General features: G+C 36.2%; 1 protein-coding gene across 1 annotated transcript; it reads left to right on the top strand.

Moving 5' to 3' along the window:
* The first annotated feature begins 21589 nt into the window (after positions 1-21589).
* On the top strand, positions 21590-22522 carry LOC143643259 (olfactory receptor 10D1B-like). The gene has a single exon (XM_077112006.1). The coding sequence runs from the start codon at positions 21590-21592 to the stop codon at positions 22520-22522; it is 933 nt and encodes a 310-aa protein (XP_076968121.1).
* Positions 22523-26277: the final 3755 nt, after the last annotated feature.

Here is a 26277-nt window from a genome sequence, read left to right as displayed (position 1 = left end):
CAGAAGCATGTGTGAGCTCTGACATTACAAGTTTATTTATTAACAGCTTCTAAAATCTCATTTTGGATGTAAATTATTCTAGAAATAAAACAAATTGATACAATTGCTTAAGAAAGAGAAGTCTCTGCTCATGTTATAGGGAAGAAGAGTACCCGTAAGGTAGAGGAGAAGATACCACAGACAAATTTTACTCTAAATTTCATCTTGGTCAAAGGCCAGCCAAATGTGCCCAAATTACTTCCGGAACAAAGCACCTGCTGAAGTGAGTTTATTGGTTGACCACTTTGTTTTAGGCAGAATTCTCATTGTTAAGTCTATACAGACAATATAGGCTTGGTATTTCACCCCGTGGAGTTCTAACAATGGTGGAAGCAGAAACACAGGATTATTCATAATAAAATGTAGTAATAAAAGCAAACACTTACACAGGGATTACCATGTGTTAGGCAATTGAAGTGCGTGTGTGAACTATACGATGTAGTAGATATTATAATAATATGTTTATTTTACATATAAGTAAACTAAGACACAGAGAGGTGAAATATCTTCTTAAGTGCTATAGTTAGGAAAAGGCAGGGTCAAATTTGGTAACCAGGCTGTCTGACCTTGAACTGGCTCTTAATCAAATTCTACCATAAAACTGTATAACTGTGGAATTAACACATAGCTAGTAAGAACACAGAGCAGTGAATTATAAATTCTTCTGAGGAAGCTCTAGGAAGGTTTTGCAAAAATGTTTACACAAGAGCCAGGCCTTCTATAATGGAAAAATTTGTCATGGAACAGAAAAAAGGAACGGATGAATGAATGCTGGGCAAAGGGTAAAAAGAAAGCACTGTCAGTCAGAGAAAAGTGAATAAGTTGACAAGGTCTTGAATAACAGGAAGAGAAGAGGAATTCATGGAAGTAAAACTAACCAGGTGGGTTGAAGCTCATAAAGAACAGGACACACTATGCAAAGCAAACAAGTTTGAACTGTAAATAAAACATTCAAGGTCTTCAATTAGCAGGGAAAGCTGCATGGGATTAGTCTTCATTAAGAAACTCTGGTCAAGACTTCCGGAGAAGATGGTGGCTTAGTAAGACGTGCGGGTCTTAGTTCCTCCTCCAGAACAGCTACTAGAGAAGTAGAAACAATTCAGAACAGCTCCCAGAGCCACGACAGAGACCAAATAGACAGCGTACCCCATTCTGGAATGGCTGACTGGCTAGGAGAACCCACTCCGGTGAGATCGCCGAGGGGCGCGGGCTTCCCTGGGCCGGGGCGACAGGCGGCCGGAGTCCCTGCCTCCCTCCTTCCCGGGCCGGCTGGGAGAATTGGATAGTTGGTCCCCTCAAGCCGTGGCGGCTACCGCCCCCCCACGCGCGGCCCCCCAGACCAGCTGGGAGAATTGGATTGGAGATCCCCAAGCTGGGGAGAACAGCGACCAGGGCCCCTTCCAAACAAGTGGCTTCCTGGTCCGGCTGGTAACCGTGGATAGATACTTCCCCAAGCCATGGTGGCTGGCACCCCCCCCCCCACCACGCTTGGCGTCCCAGACCAGCCAGGAAATTTGGACAGGTGTTCCCCCAAGCCGTGGAGGCCGACGAACCTCCCCACATGCGGACCCCTGGGCCGACTGGGAGATTCGGATTGGCACTTCCTCAAGCTGCTTTGGCTGGCGACCCCCCCCATAGCAAGAGTTTTCCAAAGTTAAAGGAGCCGCAGCATCTTTTACTGGTGGGACTCACAGACAAATGAGTGCCACGAGTGCCACCTACTGGGCAGGATAAGAAAAACAGAGCCCAGAGATTTCACAGAAAAATCTTTCAACCTGTGGGGTCTTACACCCAGGGAAATCTGATTAAATGCCCAGATGCCAGCAAAAGATAACGGATCACGCTCAGAAAATTGAAAATATGGGCCAGTCAAAGGAACAAACCAATAGTTCAAATGAGATTCAGGAGCTGAGACAACTAATGCTGAATATACGAACAGAAATGGAAAACCTCTTCAAAAACCAAATCGATAAATTGAGGGAGGACATGAAGAAGACATGGGCTGAACAAAAAAAAGAAATAGAAAAACTGAGAAAACAAATCACAGAACTTATGGGAGTGAAGGACAAAGTAGAAAAGCTGGAAAAAACAATGGATACCCACAATGGTAGATTTAAAGAGACAGAAGCTAGAATTAGTGAATTGGAGGATGGAACATCTGAATTCCAAAAAGAAACAGAAACTGTAGGGAAAAGAATGGAAAAATTTGAACAGGGGATCAGGGAACTGAATGACAATATGAAGTGCACATATATACATGTTGTAGGTGTCCCAGAAGGAGAAGAGAAGGGAAAAGGAGGAGCAAAACTAATGGAAGAAATTATCACTGAAAATTTCCCAACTCTTATGAAAGACCTAAAATTACAGATCCAAGAAGTGCAGTGCACCCCAAAGAGAATAGACCCAAATAGGCATTCTCCAAGATACTTACTAGTTAGAATGTCAGAGGTCAAAAAGAAAAAGAGGATCTTGAAAGCAGCAAGAGAAAAACAATCCATCACATATAAGGGAAACCCAATAAGACTATATGTAGATTTCACAGCAGAAACCACGGAAGCTAGAAGACAGTGGGATGATATATTTAAATTACTAAAAGAGAAAAACTGCCAACCAAGACTCCTGTACCCAGCAAAATTGTCCTTCAAAAATGAGGGAGAAATTAAAACATCCTCAGACAAAAAAGTCACTGAGAGAATTTGTGACCAATTTCAGCTCTGCAAGAAATACTAAAGGGAGCACTAGAGTCAGATACGAAAAGACAGAAGAGAGAGGTATGGAGAAGAGTGTAGAAAGAAGGAAAGTCAGATATGATATACATAATACAAAAGGCAAAATGTTAGAGGAAAATATTATCCAAACAGTAATAACACTAAATGTTAATGGACTGAATTCCCCAATCAAAAGACATAGACTGGCAGAATGGATTAAAAAACAGGATCCTTCTATATGCTGTCTACAGGAAACACATCTTAGACCCAAAGATAAACATAGGTTGAAAGTGAAAGGTTGCTAAAAGATAGTTCATGCAAATAACAACCAGAAAAGAGCAGGAGTAGCTATACTAATATCCAACAAATTAGACTTCAAATGTAAAACAGTTAAAAGAGACAAAGAAGGACACTATCTACTAATAAAAGGAACAATTAAACAAGAAGACATAACAATCATAAATATTTATACACCGAACCAGAATGCCTCAAAATACATGAGGAATACATTGCAAACACTGAAAAGGGAAATAGACACATATACCATAATATTGGAGACTTCAATTCACCACTCTCATCAATGGACAGGACATCAAGACAGAGGAACAATAAAGAAATAGAGAATCTGAATATTACTATAAATGAGCTAGACTTAACAGACATATATAGGACATTACATCCCACAACAGCAGTATACCCCTTTTTCTCAAGTGCTCATGGATCATTCTCAAAGATAGACCATATGCTGGGTCACAAAGCAAGTCTTAACAAATTTAAAAAGATTGAAATCCTACACAACACTTTCTCGGATCATAAAGGAATGAAGTTGGAAATCAATAATAGGCAGAGTGCCAGAAAATTCACAAATACGTGGAGACTCAACAACACACTATTAAACAGCAAGTGGGTCAAAGAAGAAATTGCAAGAGAAATTAGTAAATATGTCAAGGAGAATGAAAACGAAAACACAACATATCAAAACTTATGGGGATGCAGCAAAGGCAGTGCTAAGAGGGAAATTTATTGCCCTAAATGCCTATATCAGAAAAGAAGAAAAGGCAAAAATGCAGGAATTAACTGTCCACTTGGAAGAATTGGAGAAAGAACAGCAAACTAACCCCAAAGCAAGCAAAAGGAAAGAAATAACAAAGATTAGAGCAGAAATAAATGAAATTGAAAACATGAAAAGAATAGAGAAAATCAATAAGACCAGAAGTTGGTTCTATGAGAAAATCAATAAGATTGATGGGCCCTTAGCAAGATTGACAAAAAGAAGAAGAGAGAGGATGCAAATAAATAAGATCAGAAATGGAAGAGGAGACATAACCACTGACCTCACAGAAATAAAGGAGATAATAACAGGATACTATGAACAACTTTACGTTAATAAATACAACAATTTAGATGAAATGGACGGGTTCCTGGAAAGACATGAACAACCAGCTTTGACACAAGAAGAAATAGATGACCTCAACAAACCAATCACAAGTAAAGAAACTGAATCAGTCATTCAAAAGCTTCCTAAATAGAAAAGTCCAGGACCAGACGGCTTCACATGCGAATTTTATCAAACATTCCAGAAAGAATTAATGCGAACTCTCCTCAAACTCTTCAAAAAAATCAAAGCGGAGGGAAAGCTACCTAATTCATTCTATGAAGCCAACATCACCCTCATACCAAAACCGGCAAAGATATTACAAAAAAAGAAAACTACAGACCGATCTCTCTAATGAATATAGATGCAAAAATCCTCAACAAAATTCTAGCAAATGGAATCCAACAACACATTAAAAGAATTATACATCATGATCAAGTAGGATTCATCCCAGGGATGCAAGGATGGTTCAACATAAGAAAATCAATTAATGTAATACACCATATCAACAAATCAAAGCAGAAAAATCACATGATCATCTCAATTGATGCAGAGAAGGCATTTGACAAGATTCAACATCCTTTCCTGTTGAAAACACTTCAAAAGATAGGAATACAAGGAAACTTCCTTAAAATGATAGAGGAAATATATGAAAAACCCACAGCTAATATCATCCTCAATAGGGAAAAACTGAAAACTTTCCCCTAAGATCAGGAACAAGACAAGGATGTCCATTATCACCATTATTATTCAACATCGTGTTGGAGGTTCTAGCCAGAGCAATTAGACAAGAAAAAGAAATACAAGGCATCAAAATTGGAAAGGAAGAAGTAAAACTATCACTGTTTGCAGACGATATGACACTATACGTTGAAAACCCAGAAAAATCCACAACAAAACTGCAAGAGTTAATAAATGAGTACAGCAAAGTAGCAGGTTACAAGATCAACATTCAAAAATCTGTAGCATTTCTATACACTAGTAATGAACAAGCTGAGGGGGAAATCAAGAAACGAATCCCATTTACAATTGCAACTAAAAGAATAAAATACCTAGGAATAAATTTAACTAAAGAGACAAAAGAACCTATACAAAGAAAACTACAAAAAATTGTTAAAAAAGAAATCACAGAAGACCTAAATAGATGGAAGGGCATACCGTGTTCATGGATTGGAAGACTAAATATAGTTAAGATGTCAATCCTACCTAAATTGATTTACAGATTCAATGCAATACCAATCAAAATCCCAACAATTTATTTTTCAGAAATAGAAAAATCAATGAGCAAATTTATCTGGAAGGGCAGGGTGCCCCGAATTGCTAAAAGTATCTTGAGGAAAAAAAACAAAGCTGGAGGTCTCACACTGCTGGACTTTAAGGCATATTATGAAGCCACAATGATCAAAACAGCATGGTATTGGCATAAAGATAGATATATCGACCAATGAAATCAAATAGAGTGCTCAAATATAGACCCTCTCATCTATGGACATTTGATCTTTGATAAAGCAGTCAAGCCAACTCACCTGGGACAGAACAGTTTCTTCAATACATGGTGCCTAGAGAACTGGATATCCATATGCAAAAGAATGAAAGAAGACCCGTATCTCACACCGTACACAAAAGTTAACTCAAAATGGATCAAAGATCTAAACATTAGGTCTAAGACCATAAAAAAGTTAGAGGAAAATGTAGGAAGATATCTTATGAAACTTACAATTGGAGGCGGTTTTATGGACCTTAAACCTAAAGCAAGAGCACTGAAGAAGGAAATAAATAAATGGGAGCTCCTCAAAATTAAACACTTTTGTGTGTCAAAGAACTTCATCAAGAAAGTAGAAAGACAGCCTACACAATGGGAGACAATATTTGGAAACGACATATCAGATAAAAGTCTAGTATCCAGAATTTATAAAGAAATTGTCCAACTCAACAACAAAAAGACAGCCAACCCAATTACAAAATGGGAAAAAGACTTGAACAGCACCTCTCAGAAGAGGAAATACAAACGGCCAAAAGGCACATGAAGAGATGCTCAATGTCCCTGGCCATTAGAGAAATGCAAATCAAAACCACACTGAGATATCATCTCACACCCACCAGAATGGCCATTATCAACAAAACAGAAAATGACAAGTGCTGGAGAGGATATGGAGAAAGAAGAACACTTATCCACTGTTGGTGGGAATGTCAAATGGTGCAACCACTGTGGAAGGCAGTATGGCGGTTCCTCAAAAAACTGAATATAGAATTGCCATATGACCCAGCAATACCATTGCTAGGTATCTACTCAAAGGACTTAAGGGCAAAGACACAAACGGACATTTGCACACCAATGTTTATAGCAGCGTTATTTACAATTGCAAAGAGATGGAAACAGCCAAAATGTCCATCAACAGACGAGAGGCTAAACAAACTGTGGTATATACATACGATCGAATATTATGCAGCTTTAAGACAGGATAAACTTATGAAGCATGTAATAACATGGATGGACCTAGAGAACATTATGCTGAGTGAGTCTAGCCAAAAACTAAAGGACAAATACTGTATGGTCCCACTGATGTGAACCGACATTCGAGAATAAACTTGGAATATGTCATTGGTAACAGAGACCAACAGGACTTAGAAACAGGGTAAGATAATGGGTAATTGGAGCTGAAGGGATACAGACTGTGCAACAGGACTAGATACAAAAACTCAAAAATGGACAGCACAATAATACCTAATTGTAAAGTAATCATGTTAAAACACTGAATGAAGCTGCATCTGAGCTATAGTTTTTTGTTGTTGTTGTTTGTCTGTTTGTTTGTTTGTGTCTTTTTTTACTATTATTATTATCTTTATTTTTTTCTCTATATTAGCATTCTATATCTTTTTCTCTTGTTTTGCTAGTTCTTTTCCTAAATCGTTGCAAATGTACTAATTAATGATGATCATGCATCTATGTGATGATGTTAAGAATTACTGATTGCCTATGTAGAATGGAATGATTTCTAAATGTTGTGTTAATTTCTTTTTTTTCTTTAATTAATAAAAAAAAAAGAAACTCTGGTCAAGCCTGCCATTATATTTGTTATTACATTGGCAAAACAGAGGCTGCTCTGCTCTTGAATAATTCATGTAGAATGCTTCACATTTTATATCCAATGAACTTTGTATGAAGTCCTCCCAAGCCCTGCAATATTCCTTCTAAACTTTTTCTACTGGAATTTCTGAGTTTATGTAGAAAATATGTAGGATATCTGGGGCATGATCATACATTCCCAGTTTCTCTGTTCTCACTGTGTCCACTATATTCCAATTTCTAAACTTAGTTAGAATTATGTTCTATGTTGTTATATATTACAATAATACTGATAAACCTTTAGAGTTGTTTAATTTTCCAAGGTTAAACTATTTATGCTCAAGTCCCTGTGCATAGGTTAAACTATTTATGCTCAGGTCTTCATGCATGCTAATTTACACATAAGTTGCATAGTTGCAGAGGTAAAGAGTAAGGAGGTAAACTTCAGGAGCAACTGAGAAGTTGCCCTTGTCTGAGTGAACAGTAGGCCCACAATCATCTCTTCCTGGAGGAACAGATTGAGAGATATTTTATACTCCCCTTACTGAATGGGAAACCAACATTCATGCATATGAAACACAGAAACACTGGGCTCATGATTGATGAGAATCTCAATGTCAAATGCTCAAAGACCCAAGCGATCATTATCATTGAGCTTCCTTAAACACCATATTTCTCCAGCCATTGTGTTACCATATGTGCAGCCAATTATTTTGTGCTCTTCCAAGGGCAGGAACATACCTTTACAGTCACCGCCAAATAATCAGATGTTAAAGCTCATGTAAAAGCACTCCTCCTACCTAGATTCCATGACATAACCTTATGAGATTTGCCTTTTATGTTTGTGTTCAAATTCTTCTCCATCTCCTTGGCTGTCTTCTTCTCCTCCAAACCACTACTTAATTGAATCTTTGATGATTCTCTCAATGATATTGTCTGTTATGAACTCTTTAGAAAGGAGTATAAAAATGAAAGTGGGTAGAGGTATGTGTAGTGCCAACTTGAGAGACAAAAGTTATAGTCAGAGAATATTGCAAACCTTATTTTGTTTTTAATCGCCTCTTTTTTTCCCCAGTGTGAAACATTTTACATAATAATGAATAAAAGTCACTAAATACATAACTCTTTATCAAGGTCCACTGACACCCTGTATTATTAATTTTAGGCCTTTGTACAGGACCCTTTTTTATTAAGGTTAACTTATACTTAGGTAATCCTGGTGCTTGCTTTGGTTTTGTTGCATGGCTGCAGTACATTTTAGAAAACAAGTATGAGTCTATTCCATATTCTTGGCAGAGGAATTTGGGAGCATAGGCTCTAAATGGAAATCAAATTGATGGGTGTGGTAAGCCAGGCATGTGGGGAGTTCACAAGAGGAAAATTATTCCACCAAGGGAGAACCCTGAAGAAGAGGACCAAAACCTCTCACTCTGTTTCACTTGACAATAGCTCAATTGCCTTTCTATGGACATTCACTTATGGTGATAAGAGAAAACTGAACTAGAAGAGGATTTTCAATATGTTTTCAATGGTTGAAGGGGGTTAATTAATATAAACTATGTGTGAAATTTTATTTCTAAAATCTGGATTTGGGGAGGTTTTTTTTGCGCATTCTCATGATGCAGAAATCATCATAGATTCAATCAAGTCTGCTAAAAAACTGAAAGCCAGCCTTACTCTTTAATCTTCATTCTATATTGGTGGGTGGGATTATTTTATTGTTTCCATGGAGATGTGAACCACCCAATTGTGGGTGGTGACTTTTGATTAGATGGTTTGCATGGAGATGTGTCTGCACTCATTCAAGTGGGGTTGCTTACTGGAGCCCCCTAAGAGAGAACCATTTCGACTTTTGGAGATGCAGAAGGAAAATGCCCCCTAGGGGAGCTTCATGAAACAACATGCTGGGAGAGAAAGCTAGTAGTTGCCATGTGCCTTTTCCAGCTGAGAGTGAAACCCTGAATGTCATCTGTCTTCTTGAGCCAAGGTATTTTTCCCTGGGTGCCTTAGTTTGAACGTTTTTATAGCCGTGCCTTAGTTTGGAAATTTTCACAGACTTACAAGTGTAAACTTGCAACTTAATAAATTCCCTTTTACAAGTCTTTCTGTTTCTGGTATATATATATATAGCATACCAGTAGCTTAACAAAATAAAACACAGAGAGATTAAGCTGTGTCATTTCTATGTTAGCTGAAAACTCAAGGGTATTCTAAACCACTCCAGAGATTTAATATGAACCAGATGGAGGCTAATATTCTAACAAAATAAGACTGAAATAGATGGTGGGGAGAAGGCTTTGAACATTTTCCTTTAGTTTTTGTGTATTCAAAGAAGGAGTCTCTATGTTAGGTAAATCACATTCATCCCCAAATCTTTTTCATGTAATGCAACCTCTGTAATCTTCAAAAATCTTTGGAATACAGATTTATAACCCCATGAAAGGAACCTATTTTTCCCTAATTGATATAAAAAAACTATATTTTATAAGATTTGCTACATAGACACTGTACTATTATTATATCTGCACGGTAAGATAAATTATTATGGAGCCCTAGTATGTCTGGAATTGTTGGAAATGTTGGTAAATTTGAGGTGTCATGAAATGTGAAGAGAAGAAGATCTTCAATGGGCAAACACCAGCGGTTACCTCTCTAGCCTCTTTTGTTAATAAAGTTAGGTATTTATTTTTGGGTATGCATTACTGTGGTAGTTTGAAGTCGTATATACTCCAGGAAAGGTTATGTTCTTTTAATCCATTCCTGTGGGTTTAGACCTATTATAGGTGGGATCCTTAGATCAGGTTATTTCATTTGAGATGTAACCCGCTTCATTCAATGTGGATCTTAGTCCCCTTACTAGAGTCCTTTATAAGAAGGACTAAGCTTCTTCTTACACAGAAGCTAAGAGATAAAATTAAGAGAAGTTCACAGAAAAAGCCCCAGAAAAGCTGAGAGGAAGCCACTGAAGCCAAAAGCTGAAGTGATGAATCCCAGGAGAGAAGGACCAGAAAATGTTGCTATACACCTTGCTATCTGGCAGAGGAGCCCAAGCTCACCAGCAACTTGTCTTCAGAGGTGTCTTCTTATTTGATGCCTTGAGTTGGACAATTTCACAGCCTGATAACTACAAATTGTGAGCTAGTAAATCCCCATTGTAATTCTAGTGTATTGCACTTTAGCAGCTTTAGCAAATGGAAACAGTTATTACAATGACAAAATGGGAGGGATTAAGGGAAGACAGTTACTATAATAATTAACAGGGATTTACGCTATAATTTATCTGAAGTTTTCCTTTTCTGAATTATGCAAGGATCATAGATTGACTCTTCTCATGACACTAGTTGGAATCATAATGAAATAATTTCTCTTAAGACGATTTAGCCAGATCAGTCTCTATTTTCTGTATGTTATTTGGGAGTCCTTTCATGCCAATAAACTCAAATGGAAGAGAACTTTGATGTAAGTTTTGTGTCATGCCCTTTCAGAGCTTTGGCTCTTACATTTAGGGGGATAACTTACAAATCTTCAGCTCTAGCCATAATGTTTTCTTGGATCTTCTTGCATGTGAACATCCTGAATCTTATGAAAATAAATCATCCTTCACTTCTGACTTACATCCACATCAATCTTTGAGGTTTCAAAGTTCAAAGAGTCATCTTGACTATTTCCTTTTCAGCTTCTTTGAGAGAATGACAATTTTCTATTTCCAGCCCTACACAAATAACAGGCATATTTCCTATATAAATGTTTCTGTGGATACTACAATGTGTTAATACAGATGCATGCATTTGTAAAAGTAAAGCTTCACCTTCCATTTAAAGAGGTTGGATCTGCCAGAATGCAAAGCCATTTCAGGTCAGTTATATATAAAAATATGTTAACACACTTGCTGAATACTGAAACTCGGAAGTAGGAGTCAAACAAAGGGAAAGGCTGTTATTTCTAAATGAAGAAAATTTAGGTGATTCATAGCAAATACCATGCAAATTTTCTTTTATCTTACGCCATAATCTGAGGTATGCCCTTGGGAACCATATTCAGAAAGGGAAATTTCTTCATAGCTCTGGGACCTACTGTCTCATGTATAATATGATCTTGAGAAACCAATTTCCTTCTCTGGAACTTTAATCCAGTGCCATAAACTACTCAGAATTGCAGGGCTGCTGGGAAGACTTATATAAGTCTGAAAAATGAATCTGTGAGTGATTTTTCCCTCAGACAGGGGCAATTGCTTTCTGTATCAAATCTTTCTCAAGATAGTGATGGTGTAGTGGAAAGAACACTAAACAAGGAGTAAGATTTGGGTATGACCTGCTATTTGCTTTTTAGTTTTAGAAAAGTTATAACCTCTGAATTTCAGCGTCCATATTTAGAAATTGGGGTTGCGTGTCACTATTTTACAAGAATTTTATGACAATTCAGAGAACATAAAATTTCTTGATAATATTTAAAGTTATCATGATTTATGAGTAAGTTTTAAGAAGTAATAATTAGTATTAACTCAGAAAAACATTCCTAAGTCTTCTAGGTTGGAACCCAACTTAACTTTCTAACAGATATAGGAACTTGGTCAATTTGCTTACACTCTTTGTGTCTCTTATTTTCTAATATAAAAACAGAATTACAACAACTTGTCTCAGAGAGTTCTGATAAGGACTAAAGAAATTAAAGCACATAAAGCATTTGGTACTGTCCTGGACGTATTTATATTCTATATAAGTTTTCTTTTTTAACTACAGACTATTCAGAAAAGCACTCCAGGAAGCTTCTAAGTGACTCTTCCTCTATGAATTTTTGCTTTCCCTATGACATGTGCTTTTCTTCTTTTAAAATGTATTTGGAATAGTTACAAACTGTTGTTATTGTAACCACTATAACTTTATCCGTAATTCTTCTTTTTAGAGAGGTGAATTGATTTACCATACTTAAATCAAAGCCACTTGTTCACCATGGGAATCATTAGTTAAGCTTTAGTAAAATTACTTAGATATATTTTAAAAGATGGTCCATGTAATAAAATCAAAGAATCTTAAAATTATATGAGAGAGTAAGATTTCATTCTAATTAGGAATCTCCCCCATCACAATCTTGAAATAATGTCATCTTACCCATACTTAAACCCTTCTAGTGATGGGGAACTCATTCCTTTACAAGACAACTTATCTCATTAGCTTTTTTTTTACCTTCTATACATAAATTGTAATAAGAAGCTAGGATTTGGTGAATGATTATGACTTTACATATGTATATATTCATTTTTCTTTCTGGTATATTAGAGAGAAAAAACACCTGCAATCTCTGAACTATAATTCAGCAGCTCTGATATCTGATAATGATAGTAAAAGCCTTTATCTTATGCCTTCGTGACTGTAAGAGCTGTTTTGTCCTTGATCATGCTTTTTCTCACAGTAAGAGCAAAGTCCCTAATGCTAATGAAGAACTTAAGTCAGCTGTTAACTGATTCCAGCCCCAGTTTCAGTCCTTTACATTTGTAAATTTTGCTTGCCATTGAAATGATAACTCTGTCTTTGATCTTCCCTTAGCACTTTGCTATGGAGATGATTACTGTCTGCTTTTCTGCTTAGACTTGCGATTTGTAACTGTAATGCTTCATCCCCTGCCCCCACCTCCTCCCCCCCAGTTAGAATTCATAAAAGCCTAGAAACCCCTAAACTCAAGAAACAGATTTGGGCTGCTTGGGCATCTGATCTCCTGCTATGCATCTAGCAATAAACTTTTTCTCTCTTTGAAACCCTGGTGTCTGAGAAATTGGTTGTTCGAGTGCACTGGGGAAGAATCTACCACCTTTGTTCAATAACAAAATGAGGTCCAACTTTTATTATTTCCCATTAGGGATTACATCATGTCCCCCACAAAAGACAAGTTGGAGTCTTAGTCTGTATTCTTAAGGGTATGAACCTATTTATAAATAAGACTTTTAAACATGTTATTATTAATAAAGGTGTGAACTCAGTTGAAAATAGGATCTTTGAGGATCCTATTTAGTTGAGTCTAAATTGAAATCAAGGTGGGCATTAAGCCATATGACTGAAGTCATAATAAGCAAAGGAAGTCTGGATGAAGTCAGTAGAAGTCATGGGAGCAGACACAAGGAGAGAGATCACCAGGTGACAGAAGATTTCCCAAATTTTACAGACTCCAGGAGAAAGCAAGACCTATGAATACCTTGATGTTGGACTTCCAGCCTCCAAAACCGTGAGATAACAAATTCCTGTTGTTTAAACTGACCCATCCTGTAGTATTTGTCATAGTAGATCTGAAAAACTAAGACAGGTCCATTTCTTTTTACCGGTTATTCACCATAGAAGAGCATATAACAAATCTACATAGTTGCACTTCAAGCATGTAATATGAATGTCATGATCTGCTTCTCTAGACAAGATATCCCTGTGAGTCATTAGAGCAAAAATGTTAGAAGCTCTGAATGTGGAATCATAATACCTGGGTTTTAATCTTAGCTCAGTCATATTCCAGGCATGTGATCAAGTTAATAAACCTCTCTGTGATTTTATTTCCTCTCCTACTTAATAAGATTGTTTGGGGACTTAATACAAATACAAAAAATAAACTACCAACCTTAAATGTTTGGCATAGCACCTGGCAAATGCTGAATCAAAATTTAGCCCTTATTTTTATTCAACCATTTTTCATATAGGATATTTTACAGCCACTCTACTAATTTATAAACTTCCCTTGAATTATTTAGTCTGTTAATATTGCATTTAAGGAATACTGCCTAAAGGGACACATGAAATACAAGTTAAATAATTACTTATTATTAACTAAATCCTGTCTAAATAGTCATGTTCATTGTAGATAGCTACACAGTCATAGAAACGTTTAGATACTTGAAATGAAGTGTTGCAAATGATACCACATGAAAAAGTTTAAAATGTAAGACTTGGAGGAAAGAAAAGTAAACATGAAGGATTGAGGTCATTGGGCAAGCAGACCTCATATCAAATCTTATGAAGTGTAATATATTATTATATAATATACATATAATATACTTTTATTTTGGGAGACAAATGTGGTTAACCTTAATCTAGTTGCTTCCTTAAGGACTGCAACCGACTGAATCGTGAGAAACGCTCAAGGGATCTGAAGGAAGTGATCCAGTAGGGAATGAGTGCTTTCTCGTCTCCACAGCATATCCTCTTGAGGCTGGAAGCCTCTGTGGTCTTCTCGGAAAAGTACTTAGGTTAACCTGCTGCACTACTGAAGACAATTAATTCCACAGAATTCCCAGTGAACAATGTGAGTGTTCAAGATTTTCTTCTCACCTCTTTCTGGCACTCCTTGCGCCTCATTCACTGACATTCAAATATTTGGGGCTGCTAAATTTTTAGTAGTTCCTGGTTCTTTGAGATGAGTTTTTCCTGGAAAGGGCTTAGAAATCAAGAGAACCACAAGCTCACTGTTTCAGATTTAGTCCCTTAAAGGCTAAACTCATCATTGTGCCTGATCAGAGGCAAGGGTCAGGGAACTCAGAGCCTTTCAGGGTGAGGATAATGATGAGCACCTTCAAGTACAGACTCCAGATAAGTCTGAAATTCACTGAGGAACTTGCCAGAATGAATAAAAGGAAACAAGCTGTTGTTAAGAAAAATGAAGCTTTCCTAAGGACACTGTTGATTCTTTCTTATAGTCTTCATTTTCCCTCATATCTATGATTTAACTGTTCATTTTGGTTTGGAGTAATTCTCTCTTTCTCTTTTTCTCTTTCAGTGAATAGCTTTATTAAAGTATAACAAATATTACAGACTACATCTTAAGCATACAGCTCAACACATTTTCACAGAAAGAATACACAATTGTGCACAGTGTAATCACTAACGAATTGAAGCACAGCACCCAGAACTTCTACCCCCTCTCGAATATGACTTTTCTATGAATAACTACTATTTTGAATTCCATTTATTAGTTTTGTCTGCTTTATATAAATGAAATCCTATGAGGCCATTTGTGTCTGTTTCTATTCCTCCTGGCTTCTATTTATTTGTGTTGTTACATGTAGAGAGTTCCACACACTGAAAATCATTGCTGTGCAGTATTTTATTCATCAGTTTTGGAACTATTTTAGCCATTATATCTTCAAATATTTTTTGCCTCATTTTTTCCTCTCTCTTCCCTTTCTGAAACTCTAATTATGTATATGTTAGACTTTTCACCATGTTCCACATACCTCATAATTGTTCCTGTGCTATCTGTCCATTTTACCTCTCATTCAGTTTCCATTTTTTCTGCTGGCCTGTATCATAGCACATATACTTCTATAACAGAGTAGCATGTACTGTTAAACTAGCAATTGAATTAATAATTTCAGTGGATTTTAAGTTCTAGAATTTATATTTTATAGATTCTAATTCTCTGGGTATAATCTTCTTGTTATCTATTTCTTTGAATATATCAGTTGTTTTAAAATCAGTTCCAGTAATTTCAACACGTGTCACCTGTTAGTCTGTGTAGTTTATTTCCTTTTGTCCCATTTCTTGGCATGTCTTTCTTTAAAATGCCAAAGTTTATAAATGCCAAATTGTAAACACTCTGTATAATATCTTTCTCAAGAGAGAACAAATGCTGTCTGCTGATGGGCAATAAAAAGGGCACATCAATTCAATCCAATAGAGGACAAAGCTAACTGGAAGTGGTTTGCAAAGTTTATACAACTCTCAGAGCATAGCCTTTCAATTTCCCAACCAAGTACTTAGGTATGTTCTAGAGTGGTTCCCTCTTGGAGAATACAGCACTGCAATTGTTTTGACAGTACCATGAGATTACAGAAAGCTCCATTCACGTCTCAGTTGCTTCTTAGCTTTTTGCTCAGCCTAGCTAAATCATCAAGAGCCTCGAAGGAAAACTGAATGCTGAATATTTGACTCACTTTGTATAGCTGTTCTCTCCAACATCTTGGTCCCTGAAGATCTCGCTGCAGCACTAGCTTTTTGAGGCCTTCAAATACACATTTTGTGTAGAATTTTAGTTGTTTTCACTGGAAGTAATGGTTTGCTACAAGCTAATTCATGAGAGCTCGAACAAAAATTTCATGTTATTTCCTTTTGAAATGTTTATATTTCAATATTTATAACAACAGATGTTGGCTTCTGGCCCATGACTGGTATCTTGACTGTGCATGATCTGGCGAGTATTTACTAATTTGCAGTTGAGATTAATTTGAGATTAACTTCAAGTTTGACTGTGTTAGAGAAAATTTGAATGTTCTTGGAAACTAGATGTGACATTGTTTAAACTTCTTGGGCTGCTCAAGCAAGTACCATGAAATGAGCCAGATTAAATAATGACAATATATTTGGCCACAGTTTTGAGGTGCAAAGAAAGTCCAAATTAAGGTGTAATCAAGGTGATGCTTTCTTCCCAAAGACTGTTGCTTTCTGGGGCTGGTTGCTGGTGATCTTTGGTTCTTAGCTTGTCATATGACAAGGCACCATGTGCCTTGGAAGACTGGAAATGAACAGAATGATACACTTTAACAAACCATATTCAAACTTACAGTTTTAGATCAGCCTAATGCCTTTCATTTCCATGGTTCATCATATGTATTGCCTCAGTAAGATACTATGAACTTGAGTATTTGGTCACTTTGTGCATTTTTATTTCACAATAAAAATGTTTAAAAAAGTACACCAGTTATATATATATATATTTCCACAAACAAACAAAAATGGTTTCAATATGTCCTTTGATATCTCAGGTTTTATGTGGGACAATAATATTTGCCTCCTTAAAACATTCTTATAATGGGTAAGATAGAAATAAGTATGAAAAAGTCGATACATATTTTTTGGCCTTTACATTGAGTAAAATTCACTCTTTTTATTGTACAGTTCTGTAAATTTAGAATTATTTTACACAATCATGTATCTTTGACTAAAATCAAAACATACAGCTCAATTATCTCCCCGGATATCCTTATACTGCCCCTTTGAAATCAATCCCTCCCCTAAACCTCAAATCTGGCAACCACTGATCTGTATTCTATTCCTATAATTTTGCTTTTTCCAAAATGTCATATAAATAGAATAATATACTATGTAGCCTTTTGGTTCTGGTATCTGTAAGTTAGTAATACCGATCTGAGATTCATCCATTTTGTTGCATGAATCAATAGCTCATTCTTTTATTGTTGGGAAGCATTCCCTTGTATGGATATACCACAATTTGTTTATCAATTTACCAGTTGAAGAACATTTGGTTTGTATCTGTTTCTCTCAGTTATGAATAAAGCCACTGTAAATATTTGCATATGAGTTTTTATGTAAGCATGTTTGCTTTTCTCTTGAGTAAATGCATAGAAGTGTTGTTAATGAGCATTCTATACATCCTTATGATACTTGGTTTTGTTAGTTTGTTTTAAATGAATAGTAGTGTATCCTTTCGGTTTTAATTTGCATATTCTGTGACCCTGACATTATGTTTTCATGTGTTTATTTGCCATTTGTATATTGTCTTTGCTGTAATGTCTAGTTAAATCTTTTGCCCATTTATCTTAGGGGGCTGGAGTTAAGTGATTTTATTTTCAGAGATTTTGGTTTCATTTTAAATATTCTGGATTTACAACTTTTAAATATTTTTCCTCAGTTTGTGGGTTATCTTTTCATTTTTTCATCGAAGCTTTCACAGAACAGAAGCTTTATTATTTTTAACTTTTCATTTTCAATTAAATTTTGACTTAGAGAAAGTCTACATAAAGACTACAGAGATTTTCCATATATCCCTTACCCAGCATCCCCTAATAATGATATCTTATATAACCTTAGTTCTTTTATCAGAGTCAGGAAATTAACCTTGGTACATTTATTTATTTTATTTTATTTTATTTCTTGCATGGACAGGCACCAGGAATCGAACCCAGGTCTCTGGCATGGCAGGAGAGAACTCTGCCTGCTGAGCCACCATGACCCTCCCTGGTACATTTATTTTTAACTAATAAAGACCTAGTTTGAGTTTCACTACATTGTCAACTAATATCCTTTTTTCTGTGCAGGATGCTTCAGAATCTTGTAATTGGTTCTTAAATTTCTTTAGTCACCAACAATCCATAACAATTCTTTGTTCTTTCTCTATCTTTATGACCTTGACACAGAAAATTTTAGTATGGTGTCATAAAAAAAAATCCCTGCCTAAACCAAGATCTCCCAAAATATTCTTTTGCTTGCTTCTAGAAGTACTGTAATTTTAAGTTTCACATTTGAGTCTATGCTCCATTTGAGTATATGTTGTTTAAAATGCTAGATATGGGTCTAGAATCATTGTTGTTTTATGTTTTGTTTGGAAGTTCAATTGTTTCAGAACTATTTATTACAATTTATTTATTATTTATTTATGTATTTTTGTATGCTGTATGGTGGGGGTCACATTTCTTTCTTTTTCCATGTGAATATGCCCTTATTGCAGCACCATTTGTTGAATTTTTGCTTGTTTGTTTGCTTGATTTTTTTTGTTTTGGTAAGTCCTTGGGCCAGGAATGGAACCCAGTCTGCCTCATGGCAGGATGAAATTAACCATTGAGCTACCCATGCACTCGCAAAATTCTACCACTGAATGACCTGTGTTCTCCCACAAATTTTTTTAAAATTTTTTTTTGAATGGGCAAGCACCGGGAATTGAACCCAGATCTCTAGCATGGCAGGTGAGAATTCTGCCTGCTGAGTCACCATCATGCTGAACTATTCTTTAATATTGGCTCAGTATCAGTGACTTCAATAAATTCAATTATTTGTTTTAGCAGCTTTTATTATAGATTCCTTGGGTTTTTTATATAAAAATATCATCTATGAACAGAAACAGCTTTGTTTATTTTTATTTTCTTGCTTTTATTTCTTTGTCTTTATTTATTGCACTGGCTAGGGTTTTCAGTATGATGTTAAAAAGGAGTGCTGACAGCAGACATCCTTGTCTTGTTCTCAGTCTTATTGGGATGGCATTCTGTCTTTTATCTTTAAGTATCATGTTAGCTGTAGATTGTTTATAGATGGACTTTAAGAAAGTTCTCTTCTTTATTTGATGAGTAGTTTTTACCATCTATAACTGTTTTTTAAATGCTTTTTTATATCTATTAAAAATAATATATGAAATGATCATATGATAATCATAAATAATCATGAGCTTTTCATTTAATCTATTGATCTAATTACCAACTGAGTTTTAAATGTTGAACCAGTCTTACATTCCAGACACAAACTTAATTTGGTTATATATATATATATATATATATATATATATATATATGCATATATTTAATATACTGATGGACTTGATTTGCTAATATACTGTTGAATATTATTGCATTTATGTTCATGGGAGATATTTGTTTGTCATATTCTTAAGATACCTGTGTCTGATTTTGTTATCAAGGTAAAGTTCACATCATATAATGTGAATTGGTCTCTTTTTTTTAGCTTCTGGAAGAGATTATGTAGAATTGATATTATTTTCTTTATAAAAGTTTGCAAGAATTTGCTACTAATACCATCCAGACTTTTGTTGGAAGATTCTAACAAGTTATTTAATTTGTTTAATGGATAAAGGAATGTTCAGGCCATCTGTATACTGAACTTTGATTGTTTGTGTCTCTCCAAGTATTGGTTTATTTCATTTAAGTTTTCGAGCGTCCATAGGGACACTTTGCATTTCCTTTTTTTTTTCACATGAGCAGGCACCGGGAGATGAACCCAGGTCTCTGGTGTGGCAGACGAGAACTCTACCTGCTGAACCACTGTGGCCCGCCCTGTATTTTCTTTTTTATTGGTCAGTCTAGGTAGTGATTTATTGATTTAGTCAATCTTTCCAAAGAACCAGCTTCTGGATCCACTGATTTTTTTAAATGGATTTTATGTTTTCAGTTTCACTGATTTCTGCTCTGGTCTTTATAATTCATTTCCTTCTACTTTCTTTGGGTTTATTTTGCTCTTCTGTTACTAATTTCTCAAGAAATCATTATGTATATTCAGTTCTAAAATTCCCATCTGGTTCTTTTTAATACTTTAGTTTCCACTGCTGAGAAATTCTTCTTTTCATTCATTTTAGGTGCATTTAACTGCAGTTTATGGAGCATAGTTATAATAGGTGTTTTCATATTTTTGTATGATAATTCTAATGTCTGAATCATGTCACGGTTGGTATCAGTTGATGTCTTTTCTCTTGAGAATTGCTTACATTTTCTTGGTTTTGCATGTTGAATAATTTTAGATTGCATCTTTGAAATGCTTTAATATTATATTATTTAAATTATGGATCTTGTAAAATTCTCTGGAGAATACTGTTTTTGTGCCTGTCTGTGTGTAGTTTAAAAAGGTTATCAATGCAAATAACATCAAACAAGTAGTCCTCTGTCTTCTGTGAGCAGTGTTGCCAATGTCAGTTCAATTTTCAATATTTCAATATGCTGCATTGTGTTTATCCTTCAAATGGGCCATTCAAGAGTTAATCTGAGACTTGGGTGGCATTTTAGATTTTAGTTCAATTCTCAAGGTTAGTACAAGTCTTGAGTAGTGTTTTTAGTTGTAGCTCAGGTCTCAAGGATTAGTTTGAGAATTGGGAGATGTTTTGAACTGTACTTCATTTTTCAGTCTTTGCTTTGCTTCTTTGGGTCCATCCCATGCAACTTAGGCCCAACTAAATCATATTCCTGTGCTCTTGTCAACAGGGATTCACCCACAACAACCACAAAAATACTCCTCCAATCTGGGGCCCCTTTTTTCTGGTGATTTATCTACTAAAATGGAGTTTCTCTCAAAGTTTTTACTACTCATGCTGCTGTCACACAGTTGCAGAACTAGAACAGCCCTTTGTGCTAAGACAGTAGAAAAAAAAAAGAGAAAGAGGGAAAAACAGAAATTCCTTTATATTTTCTGTCATAAAAACACCTGTTATTTCAGCTCTAATGGTCACTGACATTTCAACTTCTTGAGCAGCTGCCATACCATTCTGTAACAGGGGTTTGCCCTCAGTTCAAAACCACAAAAGAAAAGGGGGGAAAAAGTGGAAACTCACACCTGCATGGGTTATTTATTCTCCGGGTTTTAATACTCTCCCCAGTCTTCCTTTTGTTTACATGTCAGAGTACTTGGGAATATTTGTGTGTGTGTGTATTTTATCTAGAAATTTAAATTGTAACCTGTGGGGAAGATAGGCTGGAGTGAGCCTAATTCAACCTGGTCAAAACTATACGTTCTAGAATATAATCAAGAATTTGTATTATACTTTTGTTTTTACATAGATATGTCCCTACATAAAAAGTTGATTGTTGATTGTCAGAGAATGAAGCCAATACATCCATCAGAGAACTTCTTGGTTTGAGACCAGAATTCAGAGGTTGGAATTGTGCACTCCTTTTTGAAGCACAACATTCTGTCAAAGATGAGGAATGCCTCAGGGGTGACTGAGTTTATCTTGCTGGGCATCCCGCACACAGACGGTCTGGAGAACATGCTTCTTGTTCTGTTTTTGTTCTTCTACATCTTCACCCTGATGGGGAACCTGCTTATCCTCCTGGCAATTGTCTCCTCCAGTCGCCTTCACACTCCCATGTACTTCTTCCTATGCAAGCTGTCTGTGTGTGACATATTTTTCCCTTCTGTGAGCTCCCCCAAGATGCTGTTTTACCTCTCAGGGAATAGCCGAGCCATCTCCTATGCAGGGTGTGTTTCCCAGCTCTTCTTCTACCATTTTCTGGGCTGCACTGAGTGTTTCCTATACACGGTGATGGCCTATGACCGCTTTCTTGCCATATGTTATCCTCTGCGCTACACAATTATCATGAGCCACAGAGTGTGTGCTGTCCTAGCTATGGGAACCTCAGTTTTTGGCTGTATTCAGGCCACCTTTCTAACCACTCTCACCTTCCAGTTGCCCTACTGCAGCTCCAGTGAGGTGGACTATTACTTTTGTGATATCCCAGTGATGCTGAAGTTGGCTTGTGCAGATACCTCAGCCCTGGAGATGGTGGGGTTCATCAGTGTGGGACTTATGCCCCTCAGCTGCTTCAGTCTCATTCTCATTTCCTACAGCTGCATTATATGTTCCATTCTTCGAATCCGATCTACAGAGGGCCGACGCCGTGCCTTCTCCACCTGCAGTGCCCACCTCAGTGCCATCCTCCTCTCCTTTGTGCCAGTGGTTCTCATCTATTTGCAGCCGACCCCCAATCCCTGGCTTAATGCAACTGTTCAGATCCTGAATAACCTCGTTACTCCCATGCTGAACCCCTTGATATACAGCCTGAGAAATAAGGAGGTGAAATATTCCCTGAGCAAATTACTACAGCAGCTGGCCTTCCTTCCTGAGAAGTGACAGAAAGACATCAGTAGACAACACTTTGATGGCGCTGTACTACTTTAAATAGGCACTTGGGTGTTTTTCATAAAATCTTTGAGTGATAGAAGACACACATTAACATGGTTGCTTTTTGCAAATTAAGAAGATAAGACTTGAATAAAATGACTTGCCCAATATAGCATAGCTAATATGTCATCATGCTCAGAATGTCTATTGGTCTTAGGCCTGGAAAAAGGGCTCAGTTGGGAGTTGAAGCCATGAGAGAAAGAGAATATGGGGAGAGTAGATGGGAAGACACTGTGGAATAGTAACTGACTCTGTTGTTTTTCAGTGTTAGAAAACCTCAGCTTGACTTTGTATTCCCCAACACAGCCAGGGGTCAATGCTGAATCCAAGCCACTATTGTTTTGTAGTTTGGGATACTCTCCTCATGCCTTGGCTTTGACATTAGTCCTTTCCCCATTACATTCCTTTGTTCTTTAGTCTGAAGTTTGCATTTATCATGATAACTGTGCTATTTAAATTCAGGCTACAATTTGAAGGAAAAAGATTATAAGGAGGGGGTGATGGGAAAAAAAGGGGATAATGGAAAAGGAAGGAGGAGATGGGAAGGGAAAGGGGTGATGAAAAAAGAAGGGGTAGAGGCAGAAGCAATTCTTCTTCCCTCTCGGTTATTTCCAGAGCAGTAAGGAAATGTGCCAGATTGAACCAGGTAATACAGCATTGTGCTTTGGTTTCATACCAAAGTGGTAACTCAATGTATTCTTCTGAAGGAAAAATTCCCCACACCTTCATTCATCCCTCTACCTCCCTCTATCCACCATAGTAAATAAAAACTGTAAGTTGGAAGCTGGAAATGCATATCAAGTTATTTCAGACATGGTCAGATCCCAAACCTTCTCCCAACCTCTCTGATCATCCCTTTTGATTCTGCATTTCTAGTGTTTTTCCCTAATTACTGCTGTTACTATGCTGCTTAAATGAGACAAATTATAAGAAAACACTGGAATAGCATTTATTTTCATTTTCAAGTAATCAGCTGATATTTGATTATTATTACTGTTTTAGAGATAGAGAATAAAAATATAAATAAATCATGCTCCCAGCCTAAGTGAAGTTCATAATCTCTTGAAGGACAAATATTATATACATTGACATATATACTCTATAAATACAACATGATAAATCCTATATACAAGATATTGTAAAATAATTATGAAGGAATATCCCTTGCTTATGTGGAAGATGTGACATTGCTATGGGTCTTGACGATAAAACAAGATGATAAAGAACAAGTTAAGGTTTTCCAAAGAAAATGAATGGACCAAGACTCTCATTTTCTCATCTCTTATTTTTCTTTTTTGCATAGGCAGGCACTGAGAATCAAACCCAGATCTCTGGCATGGCAGGCAAGAACTCTGCCTGCTGAGCCACTATGGCCCTCTTATTTTTCTTTTATTCTGGATTAAAGAGCTCTACTTGAGCAGGGATATATTAAACATGACCTTGCAGGAATATGTAAGTTCATTGTATCACTAATTGTTCAGGATTCTTCCTTTACATTTTCCCCTTTGCTCCTGTACTGGAGGAATACCAATGCTAAATCAAATCATTTGTTTTCATCAATTCATCCCGAGTGAGGGCTTAGAGTAACAGGAAAAGAAGGGTCTATATTCTAGATTTCCCAGGCAAGATTCTGCTAATAAATCAGCCACCATAGTTGGGTTATAAACCCATTGAATATTTAGACATATCACCAAAATACCTATCCAAGCTCCTTTCAAAATTCCCCTGTAGTAGGGAAGAGATTATCAATATGGGCACTTCAGAAAGATTTCTCACCTTTGCTAAATATAATTTCTAGCCAAGGGGGATAGCTAGTGAAATGTCCAAATATAAGAGACTTTAATTATTTAAACATTTAATATTGAATATTATTATTTAATATACTTAACATTAAGTATTTAAGTATCACAAGAGCGTGCAGTGCCACAAGGTATTATAGACTTCTAATTGAGTAAATAACACAATGTCAGTTTTTGGGCCTGGAAAATCATTCTAAAAAATAGCATATGTTGGCGGGCCACGGTAGCTCAGAAGGCAGAGTTCTCACCTGCCATGCCGGAGACCTAGGTTCGATTCCCAGTGCCTTCCCATGTTAAAAAGAAGAATGGCATATGCAATAGACAGCACATTTAAAAGTTTATGATGCTATTGTCTAGAGAGTCCACATGTCTAAATACTTATGGAGAGGGAGAAATGGCATTTCTCTTTGCCTTTCCCTTTCTCATTGCCCTAATAATGTTGACCCCGCCCCCACCCTCATCACAACTGTTTTTTTTTATAAGAGTTCACCATAGATGAATTGTCTGTTCATAAACAGGAGGGAAAATCAGAATTCATGAATTATTAATCACATGACTCAAGCTAAGTTTGGAACCATGATTCTATAATTATTATGATCACCTTTTTAGAATTAGTGAGTAGATCATTTATTCAGTATTTACTTTCCTCAGTGTTGGAATTATTTACATCTGGACCTCTTCATTTTGTTAAGGATGAGAAATACTGGTAAGCATTATGATTTACGTAAATATTATTCTTTCCAAACTCCTTCTATGCTCAATGGAAGGTTCTAAAATGTCTGATTTTCATACCACCATTTATCCTTATTTTACTCATGTGGTTAATCATAGCATTTTTTCATGTAAGTTCCAACTTAATATGAGAATGATTCTCAAAAGCTCAAATAAAATTATTCTCAAACAGTAAATTAAAAAGTAATTTCTTGGCATAAATGATTAGAGTACCATTTTAAAGCTCCTTTCCAATTCTCTGTCTTTTTTTTCTCAACCTAGAAAGTTCTTTCCAAAGTCTCTAGCAGGAAAAACTCATTTTTATCATTCAAGACTCAGTAAAAATGTTATTTTTCCCTGTGACAAATTCTTTATCTCAAGAAGTCAGATTCTTATGTCTTATGATTTGAATTAGAATTTATAAAGTCATCAATCCATTGTGTCAGAGTAAGTTTTGTCAAAGCACTTACTGGGAGTATAGGTTATATAGATTCAAGAGGGTAAAAAGGAAAAAGAACCAGTTGGGAACAAACAATACAAATTCATAGTTTTTTTTTTTTTTTCAAACAAATGAAGATCTGAATTCAAGATGACTTTTCTTTTGTGGTTTATTAGCAGGAACCTCCATCTGTACATCTCACAGTAATTTTGTACCTATTAAGGATTTCCAAAGTCTTGAGACCAAATTCATCTTTGAGCCCTTGGGATGAAACTTCAAGGATAATCACAGTACTTGTCTTTTAAAGATCTTTTATCAAATAGAAGAAATATGGCAGCAATTGTGTTTTCCATTCATTCCATAACTATTTATGGAGCACTCAGTTAAACCAAACACAGTGCAGTGAAGTTGGCATGGAAGTAGAATAACAATCTGTGAAGCATGGTGATTTAGTTTCCTAGGCTGCTTCAACAAATACCATGAAATGAGTTGGCTTATACAATGGGAATTTATTAGTTAACAGTTTTGAAGTCAGGACAACATCCAAATCAAGGCATCATTAACTTGAAGCTTTCTTCTTGAAGATTAGCTGCCAGCAATCTTTGGTTCCTCTGTCACATTACAAGGCACATGGCTGTGTGAGAATATCAAAAGTCAACATATTTCTACATATTAGCAACAATCAATTATGATAGCATCAAAACCCACCAAATACTTAGCTGATAATTTTAACAATATATGTGAAAGGTCTGATT

Source organism: Tamandua tetradactyla, chromosome 8 (genome assembly GCF_023851605.1).
Source record: "Tamandua tetradactyla isolate mTamTet1 chromosome 8, mTamTet1.pri, whole genome shotgun sequence".
NCBI lineage: Eukaryota > Metazoa > Chordata > Mammalia > Pilosa > Myrmecophagidae > Tamandua > Tamandua tetradactyla.
The sequence above is the reverse complement of the archived record's forward strand: the minus strand, read 5'-3'. Positions and strand labels throughout refer to the sequence as shown.